This window comes from Acartia tonsa, chromosome 1 (assembly GCF_053477335.1).
Source record: "Acartia tonsa isolate MP-2025a chromosome 1, ASM5347733v1, whole genome shotgun sequence".
In the NCBI taxonomy this organism is placed as follows: domain Eukaryota; kingdom Metazoa; phylum Arthropoda; class Copepoda; order Calanoida; family Acartiidae; genus Acartia; species Acartia tonsa.
This window is the reverse complement of record NC_137260.1, coordinates 30,266,184-30,284,063: the sequence shown is the minus strand read 5'-3', so window position 1 is coordinate 30,284,063 and position 17,880 is coordinate 30,266,184. Positions and strand designations below refer to the sequence as shown.

The 17,880-nt window shown below is 39.5% G+C and overlaps 2 protein-coding genes across 2 annotated transcripts in view; one reads left to right on the top strand and one right to left on the bottom strand.

The window, feature by feature from the left end:
* The window catches only part of LOC145329063 (uncharacterized), a 73,598-nt gene that overhangs the window by 12,579 nt on the left and 43,139 nt on the right, over positions 1–17,880 (top strand). The window contains exon 4 of the mRNA XM_080173084.1: positions 1,063–1,164. Coding sequence (XP_080029210.1) covers positions 1,063–1,164 — 102 coding nt within the window. The remainder of the gene's footprint in view (positions 1–1,062; positions 1,165–17,880) is intronic.
* LOC145329073 (uncharacterized) lies at positions 12,459–15,122 on the bottom strand. The gene is made up of 2 exons (XM_080173096.1): positions 13,607–15,122; positions 12,459–13,575 (listed from the first exon to the last, which is right to left on the bottom strand). The coding sequence occupies exon 1, from the start codon at positions 15,097–15,099 to the stop codon at positions 14,638–14,640; it is 462 nt and encodes a 153-aa protein (XP_080029222.1). The 5' UTR covers positions 15,100–15,122; the 3' UTR covers positions 12,459–13,575; positions 13,607–14,637.

Here is a 17,880-nt window from a genome sequence, read left to right as displayed (position 1 = left end):
TCAAAAGCTTATCGTGATTTACCATATCAAATGCTTGAAAGGTCAAGTTGCACGAGCAGAGTTCTGTCAGAGGTAGATTCTGATTAAAACCTTTACATACATGTTCATTGAAATCATGCAGAGCTGTGATGGTCGAGTGGTTTTTCCGAAAACCATGTTGCCGAGAAGAAGCCTGTCCGCGGTGCATCTACAAACTTCAGAACACCATAGGTTGCAAAGTTCTTCATCCACTCCACTTCATCATCTACATTAGGAGATCTACTCATTCTACTCTTGGCCGCTCCCAGCTGCCATATGGATGGGCGGCCACTATTTTTAGAAGTATTTTTGAGCTCAGCAGCCATAAAAACCTACCCCTAGACACATCACAAGCCATATCTACACTTTATACTCTTGGCAGCTCCCAGCAGTTTTCAGCCAGTTCTAGCCGTTTAGCAGCTGAAACTAGAAATTTTAAATTATTTCAAGTTATTGCTATCATTTACCATGAATTAAACCAAAAATATGTCTTTGAAAGTTGATTCCTACGTAATTATTGATGAATTTGCCCTGAAAATAGGCAAAAAACGGCTAAACGGCTGAGCTGCCAGCCGCCAGCCGTTACTTTTCCAACTTTTTGTTCGATTTAGGGAAAATAGACCTACCAAGGATTACTCATGCAAAATTTCAGATTGAAATTGAATTTTAAGTGCCTTTTTTAATCACTGATTACGAGATGGTTGCATTAAACCCCCCCCCCCCCCCCTCCCTTTTATATTACAATAAATAACAAACAATTATGAACTGCTTTATAAGTCGGCATGTTGTTTTTGTGAAAATAAGCCAGCCATATGAATTGCATTTATCAAAAGAATACTATTTTCAAGTCTTCATATCTTTAAAACTGCGTGGTATAAAATTTAAATTCTTTCAAATGTAGTTTAAACCATTGAACAGGGAACAAAATGCAGTTCACTAAGTTTAAGTGCATTTTGTGCAACTACCCCTTTTCGATGTAATAACCTGTGCTGAAATTGTTTTGGATCACTTGCTTTGTTCTTGAAAACTCATTTTTTTCTGTAGAGGTGCCTGTTCACGAAAAAGAGCTCCAGAAGTACCAAAGCGGACTGTTTCAAGATTAACTAGTCTAGATATTGAAGAATCAAGTGAATTGTATCCTGCTAGGTATTTATGGTTTTTTCTTGTATTGCAAATTCAATTTTTATGCTTTCTCGTCATATTTAAGGTAGTAATGAAATCTAGAACAATGACCACCAAATAGTTTGTCTGTGTCTGTCACACTTTTTAAAAGGGATAGCTAAAAATTTTTTTGTTCGTGTTTGTGTATCCATTGTTTCTTAGTGTTTTGACCTAAGTAGTCATGGAGAAGGACGAGACACTTTTGAACAGTTACAAGGGATATCAAGCTCCACGCTTATGTACACTATGCCTTGGCCTGCTGTCTCAAGGGAGCTACTCTATATTACCTTACCTTCGCCGAGTATGGCAGGTGTCCCAAATGACGCTCTCCGCAGAGAAGATTTGGATAACGGTCGTACGTACAGATATTATGTACGTGACAAGTATCCAAACCACTCAATAATCTCCCTTCTTATACAACCAGGGGAAGTTGCGAGAATGTATTCAACTGAAAAATTCGAGTTGCCACATGGGGAATAGAACTTGAACTTTCATCACCGCAACTCAGTGCATTACCACTAAGCTACAACGCCCTTATTGTTTTTTTTTTTGTAGAATATGAAAGCTATGGGTTAGCAATTAGGATACCTATTTGAAAGAAAAATATATTTTATTAGGTAAACAGTGTTCGAATGCACCTTAAAATGTCTTTTTAGTGATTGTTAAACAGTTTTTAACCTATTTTTGAAAGTGATTTCAAAAATATACTCTGACACCTGTAGAATCATACTGCAAAGCCAAAAATGAGAACAATTGCCCACATCGATTTTTATTAAGATTTTAAAGTTTATTTTTTACTATGGATTAAATAAAGGGGGGGCGTAATGACTTAAGTTCTGAAACCGTGAGCAAAATGGTCTAAATATTTAGCTAGACCCTTCAAACTTGGTATATAAGCCTAGTCCTATAGGTATTACATCTAAATGGCAAAAAAAATCCAAAATTTTTTATTGTTAGGTTAGGTAAGAAAAACCCTGCGGAAATGGGGTTTTAGGCTTTTTTTTGGTCTATTTTGATGTGGAAACTTGCCTTAAATTGTTTTTTCTTTGGGTTTTAACTTAAACTTAACACTGTATCTATTGATATGGACATTATTTAAGATGATTCAGCAAGTCGGGGACCGACCCAAGGGGGCTAGGTGGGTGGCCCGCAGGGATTAAGTGCATTTTTTCCAATATATATCTTGTTAAATATCAAAATATAGGTTTTTTAGGTCAAGAAACTCAAATTCTGATCGAAAATTAGCATTAGACTAACCTGAAGCTAACCCCCCCCGGGCTAGGTAGATTTTCCACACGGCTTAAGAGCATTTACCTAACCTAACCTAGAAACTTACTAGAAACATATGGCCTTCTTTATATGATGATTCAGCAAGTCGGGGACCGACCCCAGCGGGCTAGGTGGGTGGCATTTTACCTAACCTAACCTAGAAACTTACATTTAATATTTTTTTTAGGTTTTTTTCTCGAATAAACTGTCCATTCATGAGGACCTTATTTCAGATGATCCAGCAAGTTGAAGACCGACCCCAGCGGGCTAGGTGGGTGGCCTGCAGGGGTTAAGTGCATTTTCCCCAATATACATATATGTTGTGATACATCAAACTATAGGTTTTTTTTAGGTCAAAGAACTCAAATTCAGAGCTAAAATAAGCACAAGAATAATATGAAGCTAACCCCAGCGGGCTAGGTGGGTTGCCCACAGGGCTTAAGTGCATTTTACCTGACCTAACCTAGAAACTTAATATTTTTTTAGGTTTTTTTTCTCAAATAAACTGTCCATTCATGAGGACCTTATTTCAGATGATCCAGTAAGTCGAAGACTGACCCCAGTGGGCTAGATGGGTGGCCCGCATGGGATAAATGCATTTTTTTAAAGTATTGTTATCAAACATCAAATTAAAGGTTTTATAGGTCAAGAAACTCAAATTTAGAGCTAATTAAAGCATCAGACTAATCTGAAGCTAGCCCCAGCGAGCTAGGTGGGTTGCTTGCAAGTCGTAAGTGCATTTTACCTAACCTAACCTAGAACCTTACTTGTTTTTATAGGTTTTTTTAGAATAAACTGTGTCTATTTATGAGAACATTATTTAAGATGATCAAGCAAGTCGGGGACCGACCCCAGCAGGCTAGGCGGGTGGCCCGCAGGGGTAAGTGCATTTTTAAAAAGTATGTGTTATACATAAAATTATAGGTTTTTTAGGTCCAGAAATTCAAATTTAGAGCTAATAATAGAATCAGACTAATCTGAAGCTAGCTCCTGCGGGCTAGGTTGGTTGCCTGCAAGGCTTAAATGCATTTTACCAAACCTTACCTAGAATCTTACTTTTTAAGTTTTTTTTAATTGAATAAATTGTGTCTATTCATGAGAACTTTATTTAAGATGATCAAGCTAGTCGGGGACTGACCCAGGCGGGCTAGGTTTTACTTAGATACACAGAAAAATGCACTACACCCTTGTGGGCCACCCACCTAGCCCGCTGGGGTTGGTCCCCAACTTGCTGGATTATCTAAGATAATGTCCTCATTAATAGACACAGTTTATTCAAGGAAAAAACAAAAAGAATAATAAAGTTTCTAGGTTAGGTTAGGTAAAATGCACATAAGCCCTGCGGAAAATCTACCTCACCCGCGGGGGTTAGCTTCAGGTAAGTCTTATACCAATTAAAGCCCTGAATTTGAGTTTCTTGACCTTAAAAACCTATATTTTTATATATAACAAGATACATAATGGACAATAATACATTTAACCCCTGCAGGCCACCGACCTAGCCCGCTGGAGCTAGCTTCAGATTAGTCTTATGCAAATTCTAGCTCTGAATTTGAGTTAACTCACCTAAAAAATTTATAATTTGATGTACCACAACATATATATTGGGTAAAATGAACTTAACCCCTGCGGGCCACCCACCTAGCCCGCTGGGGTCGGTCCCCGACTTGCTGGATCATCTTAAATAAATCCTCATTAATAGACACATTTTATTCAAGAAAAAAAAATGTAAAAATATAAGTAAGTTTCTAGGTTAGGTTAAATAATGCTCTTAAGCCCTGCAGAAAACCAACCTCACCCGCGGGGGTTAGCTTCAGGTAAGTCTTATTCCAATTGAAGCCCTGAATTTGAGTTTCTTGACCTTAAAAACCTATATTTTGATATATAACAAGATATATATTGGAAAAAATGCACTTAACCCCTGCAGGCCACCAACCTAGCCCGCTAGGGCTAGCTTCAGATTAGTCTAATGCTTATTTTAGCTCTGAATTTGAGTTCCTTGACCTAAAAAACCTATAATTTGATGTATCACAACATATATATTGGGAAAAATGCACCTAACCCCTGCGGGCCACCCACCTAGCCCCCTGGGGTCGGTCCCTGACTTGCTGAATCATCTTAAATAATGTCCATATGAATAGATACAGTGTATTTAAGTTAAAACCCTAAGAAAAAACAATTTAAGGTAAGTTTCCACATCGAAATAGACCAAAAAAAAGCCTTAAAACCCCATTTCTGCATGGTTTTTCTTACCTAACCTAACAATAAAAAATTTTGGATTTTTTTTGCCATTTAGATGTAATACCTATAAGACTAGGCTTATATACCAAGTTTGAAGGGTCTAGCTAAATATTTAGACCATTTTGCTCACGGTTTCAGAACTTATGTCATTACGCCCCCCCCCCCTTTTACTGAATCATGATGTTTCTTTCCTTTGTGGGTAAAATACTCAGCTTTTAAAGTGTCTTGCTTCATAAATTTTGTATGCTAGTATACAGTAAAGTTAGATCTTTTGATTTTATCTATCAAAACTAATTAAATATTAATTCTTTACAATATATCAATAAATTAACATAAAAATGTTTCATGTCTATTATACATTTAAAACACATGAAAGTCGGCCGTAGAGGACTAAATTTGTAAAATAATAATAAATGTTTATGCAATACAACAAAGAGGGAAGTCATTTTCTAGTAAATCCCGTATAGGTGTGTGTTATAAGGCCTAAAAATAGTAGTAGAACGATAAGGTGCTCTATATATTTGTATTCCCTATTGAATAGAACAATAGGGAAATTTTTTTTTTTTTTTTGATAACCGTACCTGGAATATCTTTAAAAAATACGAAATTTCTATCAAACGCTTTGTTTGGCTCTAACTGACAAAAAAAAAAAAAATATAATTATATTAATAATGTTTTCTATAGGTACAAGGTAAAGGTTAAGAACAATCTATACCATTAAACAAAGGAAGAAGCCATTCTTTACAGGTTGATTTATTCAAGGTGACAAAAATTAGTTTTATGTTTGTGGAATTTCATGTTTGTTTGCTTTGAAGTAGAAGGTTTCAATGTGCATTGTTTCATTTCAATTTCACTACAGCAAACAACTACCTTCTTATATAGATTGTATATCTGAATGTAACTTGTTGAGGTCCGAGGGTGCAAGCTTTTCCACAGTGGACCTATCCGGGGAGGAGGAGAAGAAGATGTACACCCCCGGGCAAACCTGCACCAAACCACCTGTTCTGACAGCCATGTCTCCCGTCCGGGTTTCCCCCACGGGGCTGGCCTAAAGGGCTTTTAAGTCAGCCCCTGTCAGCTCTGGAGGCCTTGGAGGCCTTTCAACTCCAACCCTCCATAACCACATCCAACATCACCCCCCCTCATCCTCTCTGGCGACATCCATCCAAATCCTGGTCCCAAATACCCTTGCTCTACCTGCTCCCGCAACATAACCCGCTCCTCTGGTGCCTTCCTCTGTAACTCCTGCCAACTTTAGGTTCATCCCAAATGTTCCCTCCTCTCATCCAAATCCGAATACAATTCTAACTGGTCCTGTCCACCCTGCATCTCTGCCTCCCCTACCCCCTTCTCACCCATTTCCCCCCAACAATCAACACCCCCACCTAAATCCCGTGGCCCCAAATTTCCATGCCCTATCTGTTCCTTAGGTGTTACAAAATCCACTGGCTCTTTCCAATGTAACTCCTGCCTCCAATGGGTCCACCCCAAATGTTCCCTCCTTCCATCCTCCACCCACTACTCCCCCTTCTGGATATGCCCCTCCTGTTCCCCCCAAAATTTCCCCCCTCCCTCACCCTCCACACCCAACTCCCCGTCTCCCCCACCTTCCCCAACAGCACCTCCATCACCACCACACCCTCAATCACCCCCGCCCCCTCCTCCCCCCACCCCTGCCCCCCGCAAACCTCCTGGTAAACCTTTCATCCTTCAATTCAACTGTAATGGTCTCCTTACCACCCAAGATGAACTCCACAACCTTATTTCAACCCTTAACATCCCAATTACCTGCCTCCAAGAAACTAAACTCTCCTGCAAATCCAATCCTAAACCCCTCCCTGGCTATAACTTCATCAGGAAGGATCGACAAGACCGACCTGGTGGAGGAATAGCCTTCCTCATTGCCGAAGACATCCCCTTCACACACCTTAACCTCAACCACCTCTCCAATGGCCCCCTTGAGGTTGATGGCATCCAAATTTCCCGCAATGGCTCCCCTCTACAAATCATCAACCTTTACCTCCCCCCACACTCCTCCTGCCCCCCACAATACACCCCTGACTTTAACCTCCTTTTTGAAAATCCAAATGACCTTATCCTAGTCGGTGACTTCAATGCCCACAACCCTGCCTGGAACTCCATCACCCTTGACCAATCTGCCATGAATCGTGGGGAGGCTCTGCTGGAAGCTCTCAATGAGAGCAGCCTTTGCCTCCTCAACGAGGATTCCCCTACCCGCCTTCCCCCCAATGGCCAACCTACCTCCCCTGACCTTTCCTTATGCTCTGCCCACCTTGCCCTTGATTTCTCCTGGCACACCCTTACCACCCTCCGTTCTGATCACCTTCCCATTCTCCTCTCCATTCCCGAAATCACCAGAACCCCCCGCCCTGTCAAAACCTTCCACAACTTCCATAAAGCAGACTGGGACACCTTTACCCTAGAAACTGAAACCCTTTTTGAAGACCTTCCTGACCCTTCCTCCTGCTCCCAAGGTGAAGCCACTTTCCGCCAAATCCTCCAAACTGCCTCCAAACACACTGTTCCTGCTGGCTTCATCAAAAATTTCAACCCTACCCTCCCTCAGTCTGCTAAACCCCTTATCCAGCAAAGAGACTCCTTAAGAGAAACCAACCCCCATGATCCTCAAATTCAAATCCTTAATGACCAAATCTCCTCAATAGTAAACCAACATTCCAACAAAAAATGGCAAGAAACCCTTTCCAAATCCGACCATAGAACAAATCCTTCCAAATTCTGGTCCCTCCTCAAGTCCCTTTCCGGCAAAAACAACTCCCCTCCCTCCAACCAACCCATTTCCTTCAACAACAACAAAGTCCACACCTCCCACCTCCACATTGCCGAATCCTTCACCAGTCAATTCACCTCTGTCTCCCATCATACTTCCAACCCTTTCTCCAGAAAAATTATCCGTAAAATCCGCCGCCGCAACCACCTCAACAGAAACTTCCAACCTTTTACCCCTGCCCTTGTCCTTGAAGCAATTAAAAATTCCTCCAATTCCTCTGCACTTGGCCCCGACAACCTTAACATCCTTCACCTTAAACACCTTGGTCCAAATGGCATCTCCTACCTCACTAAACTTTTCAACCTCTCCATCTCCGCTGCCAACATCCCTGCCATTTGGAAACTATCCAAAATCATTGCCCTCCTCAAACCTGGTAAACCCCCTGACCTTTCCACCTCCTACCGCCCAATCTCCCTCCTCTGTCCTGCAGCAAAAGTCCTTGAACGCCTACTCCTCCCCTACCTTAAACAATCCCTCTCCACCCACCCCTCACAACACGGCTTTAAACCCCTCCACTCCACCACCTCCTCCCTCCTCAACCTTTCCACCACCATTGCCAATGGCTTCAATCAAAACCTCCCCCCCAGCCGCACAACTGTTGCCTCCATCGACCTTTCCAAAGCATTTGACTGCATTCCCATCCACCTCCTTCTCCAAAAAATCTCCTCCTCCAACCTTCATCCCAACATCATTAGATGGCTATCCTGCTACTTGCGTGGCAGGATGGCTTTCTGTTCCTATCAAAACACCAACGCCTCTCCTAAAATTGTCCACACTGGCGTCCCCCAAGGCTCTGTTATCTCCCCAGTCCTCTTCAACTTCTACATAGCAGATGCCCCCCACATTCCCCCTGCCCACACCTCGTCCTATGCCGATGACCTTAACTCCTTCCACTCCTCCCCTAACATCCCCCAGTCAGTTGAATCCATCAACTCCCACCTCTCCTCAATCGCTGACTGGGCCTCCACCAACGGCCTCTCCATAGCTCCCAACAAATCCACTGTCACCCTCTTCACTTCTGACCGCAAGCACCAATCCAACCTCCATCCTCAAGTCCAAATCAACGGCTCCACCCTTCCCCTTGAGAAAACCCCTAAAATCCTTGGAGTTACCTTTGACACCTTTTTCAATTTCAGTTCCCATGTCTCCACCATTTCCTCAAAAATTTCCTCCCGCCTTAGAATCCTCAAATGTCTGGCTGGCACCAAATGGGGCCACCAGAAGGAGACTCTCCTCACCACCTACAACACCCTCCTCCGCCCCATCACCACCTATGCCTGTCCTGTTTGGTTCCCTAACACCTCCAAAAACAACATTGACAAACTCCAAGTCCTCCAAAACCAAGCCCTCCGCATCTGTACTGGTTCCACTAAAAAATCTCCCATCAGCTACCTCCACCAAGAAACCAAAATCCTACCAGTACGGAACCACCTTTCCCTTCTTTGTTCCCAATACCTGGCCTCCTCCCTCCGCCCCTCCCACCCATCCTTCCACAACGTCACAACCCCCCCTGGCCTTAGATCCAAAAAATCCACCCTTCAATCCATGTTCCTTCCTACTCTCCAACCTTTTCTTTCCCCCGACAACACCCTCCTTCCCACAAACTACAAATCCACAATCTCCAGACTCCACACCTCAGCTGTCACCCAAGCCATAAATTCTTACCCCCCTAATCCTGTCCTTAATCAAGCTCCCCCTGACATCAACCCCTCCGAAATCCAACTCCCCAGGCACTACAGAACCATCCTCTCCCAATTAAGATCCAACTATTGTCCTAAACTCCAAAGCTACCTCCATTCCATCAACGCTTCTCTTACCCCCAACTGCCCATCCTGTCCTGTTAATCCTACCCCAGAAACAGTCCAGCACCTATTTTCATGCCCAAATAATCCTACAAATCTTACTCCTATGGACCTCTGGCAAAATCCCACCCATGTAGCTGCCTTCCTCTCCTCCCATCCAAGTTTCACCAGCCTTCCTCCCCTCCAACGCCCCCCTCCAGAGCCCCCACCATAAGCCCACGCCCCCCCCCCCCCCTCACCCCACTGATGACTACCCGGACCGGAAACTGACTATGAGCAGCCAAAACAACAACAACTTGTTGTGTTGGTTTGTTTCACGAAGTCATTGTATTAATGATTTGTTAAAGTTTCATTTTAATGTTCACTGCTCGTACAACCTGTAAAGAATGGCTTCTTCCTTTGTTTAATGGTATAGATTGTTCTTAACCTTTACCTTGTACCTATAGAAAACATTATTATTATAATTATTTTTTTTAAATTTTTGTCAGTTTGAGCCAAACAAAGGGTTTGATAGAAATTTCGTATTTTTTAAAGATATTCCAGGTATGGTTATCAAAAAAAAAAAAAAAAAAATTTCTCTATTCTATTCAATAGGGAATACAAATATATAGAGCACCTTATCGTTCTACTACTATTTTTAGGCCTTATAACACACACCTTTACAGGATTTACTAGAAAATGACCTCCCTCTTTATCTTTATCACATTTACAAATATGATATAAAATAAGATCATTTAAACTTATTTTTTAAAATATTTTTAAAAAGTATGTATCTTGAATGTATATAGTTTTCATTCTTTTCATTTTAATTAACCCATTAGTGCCGAACCAGGTTTTAAAGCCTGGTTTCCAGCTTCATAATTGCATCATTCTCAGTATGAATCCCCCTTCTACTACCCTGGTTTTCATTTTCCCCTGGAGCAGGCAGTTTTGCTTACTTCCGTTAGCTGGTATAGCTCAACAAAATTTGAAAACCACGAAAATTTTGGTGAATTCAAAATATCCCTTCTAACTTTTTTGTTTTTATAGTAAAGTCGCTGATTTTTTTCGTTATTGACAAGTACATCAATTTGTGACTTCGTTTTATTCAAATTATTTTTTATATGATTTTTTTATCGTTTTTTTACGTCCTATTATGACCCGGTTCTGCATGGCCATAAATGCCTGACAGTTTTAAAACCCGGCTCGGATTTGGTTTTATTACCCGGTTTTAACTTTTCAACCATTAAATATTTGTTTATGATTTATTATTCTTGAGCCACCCTAATAAATATACCCTAGTAATCTCTATATGTGTCATCTAATATTTTTATGCTCTTTTTCTGATATGTTTCACCCAATTTTTATATGTTCTTTTTTTGTGTGTGAAGTTTTAAAACTTCGAGAAACTGTTTTTTTTAACCGAAAATGGCGGCACCTATAGCCAAAACACTAAATGTGATATAAATCGCTTCGTATATTACTTTTAGCTCTATAGATTACATGAGGTTATGTAGTTTTCAATTACGGATCGTATCAAAGTTCTAAAAAGTGTTATCTTACTTTGGGCGTTCAAAAATTACATTTTTCATTTTTTTTGTTGAAAAAACCGGGTTTTTACTACAAAACAGGGTTTTAATACTGAGGGAAACCGCCCAAAACGTGTCAAAATACCCGTTGGGCATTTATGGCCATGCTGAACCGGTTTTTTTTGCAACTTTCTTGTGCACGCCACTAGAGCAAAACAAAAAAATTGGAATTCCTTTTTTCCATTATAAAGATTCCCTGAGATTTTCAGCTCGATCGGCCCATAAAAGTGGCGCTCGGCACTAATGGGTTAAATAAAAGTTATTCTATTATATTGGAAATAAGTCACTTTGTGAAAACACTATATTTAAAATTTAAAGATTTCTAGTTTTGTCATTGGTTAATGCTGAATCATCATAGTTTTTATGTTAATTCAAAGATATATCCTACAGGGTCATTCAAGAGAAATGATTTTTTTTAAAACTTAATTATGCATAGAAAATAAAACAATTATGTAAAATCCTTTATATATTTGGAAAACCTATTATGGGACATTTATGATTTAAATATTTAAAAATGATTATTTCAACAAATTGTGCCCTAAAAACCGGTTTTTCCAAAGGCCTTTTTTTCGAAGATTTATGGATTTAAGGGGTTTTAAAAAAATACACACATTTTTAAAATTCAAATTTCTTAGCTTGTGTTAATAGTAGAAAAGTGTTATGCATATCGTTAGAATCATCATAAGCTCTAGTTTTTGAAAATATAAGACCCGTTTTTGTGCTATTTGTAATTTAGGAGCTACGTTGAAAAATGTGAGAAAAAGGATGAAAAGTTTTAAGAAATTGGAACATTTTTCCACGTAGCTCCTATACTATACATAGCACAAGAATAGTTCTTATATATTAAGAAACTAGAGCCTATGACGATTCTAACGATATGCATAACATTTTTCTACTATTAACACAAGCTGCGCAATATGAATTTCATAAAGGTGCGCATTTTTTTACAACCTTTAAATCAATAAATCTTCGAAAAAAAGGCCTTTGGAAAAACCGGTTTTTAGGGCATAATTTGCTGAAATATTCATTTTTAAATATTTGAAACATAAATGTCTCATAATATGTTTTCCAAATATATAAAGGATTTTACATAATTGTTTTATTTTCTACTAGCGGCTTCGCCCCTAGCCTCTAGGGGCTTTGCCCAAGAGGTGATAAAAAAAATTATTGCGAGAGACCATAAAGGACCATGGAAACTCCTTCAAAAAAAAAAAAAAAAAAAAAAAAAAAAAAAAAAAAAAAAAAATTGGGGGGGATTTTTTGGTTTTTGGGGGGGTTGGGGGTGTCCCACCCCCCGAGAAAATAGCTTAAAACCACCACAGGACCAATAGGTAAATACCCTGAAGAGTAGAATCCGATCGGTTCAGTGGTTACCGAGATCTTAAGGGACAGACAGACAGACGGACGGACAGACGGTCAGACGGACAGACGGACAGACAGACATCGTTCTACTTTGTATTATAGATGCATAATTAAGTTTTTAAAAAAATCATTTCTCTTGAATGACCCTGTACATCTCTCACTTTTAATGAATAATTATAAATATAAAATCAAAAGAGCTATTTTTTTTATTATCATTATCTTTTTATCATATTATGAAGAAAAATGCTTTGTAAGCAAGAATTTTACCCAAAAAGAAAAGACAGTTCATGATTCAGTAAAATTTACTTAATCCATAGTATAAAATAAACTTTAAAATCCTAATAAAAATCGATGTGGGCTATTATTCTCTTTTTTAGCTCTGCAGTTCGATTCTACAGGTGTCCAGAGTATATTTTTGATTTACCTTTCAAAAATAGGTTATAAACAGTTTGAGGTTTTGAATAATAGTTTAAAGCATAAATCACAAGTATACCATATTACATAACTAGGGAAGTAAATAACTACAGGGATGGCAAACCGAGGCATTTTCAAGTTCATCTTTAGGCATTTCTACTAAAATGACTGACTTGGTGTAAAAAAACTTTATGACTGAGATTAATTTTAAACAAATTTTCAAATTTTTAAGGTTGGTCAATTAACCAATGCAATTAACTAGTTATTATTACTAACTTTTGGACAAAAAGCAAGACAAACTTTATCTTATACAGACAGACGTACGAGCACATCCATCTAATGATTAGCCTTTATGGGTTTAAACTAACTTTTAGTTAAGAAGTCACCCCTAAACCCTAAAGGTTTAAAAAACCTCTCAAATTGAACCTAACCTTAGTTTTCTTAAACCATTTGATCATTATTAACACCCTTTAAAATGAACCTAGCCATCAGAGGCATGTGCAAGCAAGAAGTATCAACCAAGCCTTCATCTCCTTTGCCATCCAGGGTGCTTTAAGAACCTAATAAATAACCTAACCTTAGTTTTCTTTGGTAGCTGGGGTGTTGCTTCTAGCTTAAACAATAGCTCATTGATTGATTGATAAGCCTCTAGAGCTACATTTCGTCAGGTTATGCCCTCGTCAATAGATAAAAAATCTGCCGCCTGTTTAGGTTGGGTCCAAAGGGATTAAATGTTGAGGTTTATCGGGTTATTTGGGCAGTTGAACAGATGGTTGGTGTTGTGTGGTGAATTTTTGCAAAGTGGGCAACAATCGTAGATATTTGAAATTATTCTATTTATATAAGAGTTGAGTGTTCTACAGTATCCGAATTGCAGTTGTGATAATCTGTATCTGGTGAATCTGGGTAGGTTGGCTTCCTCCTTGATCACCTTGATTGATTGATTGATTAGCCATGATCACCTCAGGGAGGGTTGTATTGATGACTTTGTTGGGGTATTGTGCCAGGGCCTTTCGCATGCCTGTGGTGTGAATAACCTTTATCTTCACCTTTGGGTTATCCTTATTTACAGGTAGAAGATTTTCTATGTCTTTTCTGTAGTTCTGTATTGTAGGTTTCAGATTACGTAGGGGGAGAGGCTTAAATGTCAGTTTGAAACCAGGGTGGTCTTGGACATGGTTAGTCAACAATTATTGACAGGTGATCATCCTACAATGGTCCTGGATTGGGATGATTTTAGATTCTCTGTGCAGGTGCTGATCAGAGGCCATTGCGAGGTTGTCTCTGACAACTCTGAGCTATGTTTTGGGTGGCCTGGAATTTAAGCCAACTGGTGTCTGATACGATTGAGCTTCAGATTGGAGCTGCATATTCTTAAAGCACTACGACAAATTGAGTTGTAGGTTAGAGCATGGGTTTCAGCATTTGACATCATGTTGAGCCTGGCAAGGATTTTATCAGATAAATCTTTGTATTAGCAGAGTCTGTGTTGTTTTTCACATAGTGTGAGAACATGTACATGGTGTCGAATGTGACACCTTTTCCTAAGGCATTCTGTACTGATAGTACACTGCCTACTGCTCATGCTTTAACATCTTGTGTCTGGCCAGATTTGCTACTGTGATTAATATCCCACAGATGTCACATTGGGATCTTCTCGATGGTGGTCTTGGTCTCAGTGGTGGGGGGTTTTGCCCCCCACATGTTCTCCTGTGCCTTGCAAAGTTGCTGGTCGTGATCTCCTTCCTATAGTTTCCGCATCTCTGCCTTTTTGGATCTTGTGGGGCTTCTCCCAAGCAACTTTTTTGGTGGTTTTTCAAATTTCCTTCCGCTTCAAACTCCTGATTGCATAATTGACATTTGAAAGTAACCTTGATCTCTGATCTCGTGTAATCTTCTTCTGTGAGTAGTAAGTTCAGCTTTGTTCTTGCAGATCTTTTCACAGCCTTCAAAATCTCATTTAAAACCTGGCATTTCATTAGGTTCTTCTGCTCTAGGGTTTCTCTCCATTATACCATCTGTCCATTTCTTTCCTCTGCTGTTCTCCCACTTCTTCAGGTGGCCTTGACAATGGTTTTCCATCCTTTTTGTCCTTTTGCATCTGCATTAGGGAGGGACCTGTCTTTCTGCTCCATATCTGTCTGTACTTCTTATCCAACATACTCTGTAGTTTCTTGATCTCTCCTACATGCCAGGTTCTTGCTTGGTAGTCAAACAGGACTGTGCTCTCCACACATGCTTCCACAATCTTAGCTTGACTCCTCTTGGACATTTTGCTACCTTTTAGTCTGTTTTTCACTTTCATCCAAGCTGTTCCTCCCCTTTTCGTTTGCTGGCTTGTGTCACTATTCTCTCCCATCCAGTACCCCAACATTTTAATTTTCTCACTCTCTTCTGTTCCAAAGTCTATGTGTTCTTCTTTGTCCTCATTGTTTCTCTCTTCAAATTTAGCCATTATGCGTTTTGTTTCATCTACTCCTTCTTCTTACCAACTATTGTCATATCATCTGCAAATAGTCCTTTATCAATCTTGATTCGTGTTTCTCCCACCAACTTGTTCCTGGGAATAAACTTCCAGGTATAAATTTAAAGTTTAAACCGAAGTCCATGTCTGTCTCCTCTGCTTTGCATTTCCTGGACTTAGCCGCCATTCTCATCACTGCTTGGAGAAAAATGTTGAAAAGTGGTGGGGAAGAGGGGCACCCTTCCCTTAGTCCTTTTTCTGGCACCCACTATTCGCTTTCACCTGATCTGCTCTTGATTCTGTACTCTGTACACTCATGTAGGTCTTGTAAAATTCTCAAAAATCTCTCTCCAATTCCATATTTTTTCAGGATCTGCCAGAGTGCTGGCTTGTTAACCCTGGGGTAAGCTTTCTGGAGGTCCAAAAGTCTGGCAGCAGGTCTCTCACCTTCAGGTACAGTTACTCCTGCCTTCTCTGCTTGTTTGAACAGGTCTCTGGTGTCCTCCTGAATCCTTACCATAATCTGTATAACGTCAGCTGTAGATCTCTTCTTCCCAAATCCTGCATGGTCATTGTCTAACAGTACCATGTCTTCTGCCCATATCCTTAATCTGCTAGCAGCTATCCTAGCAGTTATTCTGGATCCCATTGCTAGTAAGCACACTCCTCTGTAGTTATTGATGTTGTTTTTGTCTCCCTTCTTGAACAGTGGAATCACTTGTCTAATCTTTAGTGAGTCCCCACATGTCCTGAATCATTGTGACTAGTTTGTTGATAAGCTCTGGTCCTCCATTTAACAGGTGTATCAGTCTGACTCCATCTTTTCCCAGTGCTGATTCTCTCATCTCTTTCATCTGTTTCAGTATCTCTTCTCTTGATGGTGTTGTGTTAAGTATTTCAGCATATACTCTGGTTTCCTCTGTGTTACTGATGTCGTCAATGAGATTTATCATGTCCTCTATATCCTCTGGGTTATTTTCGAACCTGTCCGTTGCTTGGAAATATGTTTTAAATTCCTCTGTCATGATGTTTGTGGTCTCTGGTGCTCTAGTGATACCTTTGAACCTAGTTTTTTAAGATGTTTGTAGACTGTGCTTTTATCTCCTTTCTCTCCAGCATCACTGCAGTTGTTTAGTATCTCTTCCTCTCTTCCCACCACTCTTTCTCCCATCTAGCTGTTTTCTGGTTTAGTTCCTTTTTGGCTTCTTTAAGTTCTTCTCTCACTGGCTGTCTTGCTAGGTCTAGTCTATCTTTTTCTCTTCTGGTTGTTGCTTCTCTTATGTCGAAAGTCAGTTCATTTCTTCTCTGTACTGCTCTTGCAATTCTTTTTCTCATTCTCTCAATCTCTTCATCTCTTTCCACCACCAATCTATTCTCCTCTGTAATTGCACTAACAGTGTCTGGCCTACATGTTTTTTAGGGAGAGAGAGATCCCAGCTACTGATCTCCCCCTCTGTTGCCAAAAAAAGATTGCTGCAGGTTCCAGGTTTCCCTGTACATTCCAGTTTTGTCCCCTCTGGCCTCCTGGTCTGTTTGCCATCCGGATGAATGTTCCCACTTGGACCACTGGGAGGTCCGACCATACCCCAAGCTCAAATGTGGCACCTAGTAACCTTGGGGTGGGTTCATCTTCATCTTAATTTCTGGGATCTCTTTAAATTCTTAAATAGCTCATGCCTCATACAGCTTAAGTTAAAAATCTGCACTGATGGTTTTTTTATTTCTGAGATTAGGTTTATTTATAGTGCTTTTTGAGCCCCCGGAGGATAAGGTGGGGTTGGGGGCAGGGTACCTAATGACTTTGAACAAAAAGTTAGATTTTACCCATAAAAGCCAAAAAGCTGCACAGTTCATCAAGAACTTCCCCTTCCTCCCTCCAATCCCATAGGCTTCATTTACGTCCCCCTTTTAGTCATTTTACTGCTTCACTTTATGGAAACCTCACCTTTAATCCGAATCCATCAAAAAAATTATTATAGTTCGCTTTATCTGAAAAATATAAGAATTACATTTAATTTAACAAAAGGGATAGTTCTACGAAGTGTATTTAAAGAGTTAAGGTACTTAGAGTAGTGAACTTTTATATGTCTTAGTAGAATATATTAGGCATTGGATAGATATGATTATATGTTAAAGAATTTTTAACATTGACCAGACCAAACTTTTTTTATTTGACAATATCGAAAAAAGTTAAAGTGATTTGCCACATAAATTACATGAGAATGGTCTATTTTTTTCCAAATATGTATAGCAAAAACACCAATATCAGAGAATCTTTTTCTACATATTTCACAAGAGTTATAAAAAAATTGAACAGGGGTTCCCCTTGGGACAAGTTACTTAAAAAACATAAAAAATAACGTCCAGTTCATTATAGGACAGGTTTTCTATAGATTCTTTTTTTTTTAAATAAAGAAAACCGTCCGGTTTACTTACAATATACACATTATCTCACGCGGAAATACCAACTAACCATAATATATATATATATATATGAGCACTTCTTACTTCCTTATACAAAAAAATCACGCATGAACGGAAAAAGCCTAAAAACTATCCTTAATTATAAAAAATACATTAAGAAATGATGGTGTGTTGAAAAAAAATATTTTTTCCAACAATTGAAAGAGATTTTTATATTTTTCTTATCGTCTATGGTGAAGCCATGGCTGCCAACACAAAAATGTTAAAACCGTATTTTTGTTCCCATTTCAACAATTTCCAGAGTTGACATGAGATTCATACCTTAAACTTTTCCTTTAAACTTGCTTG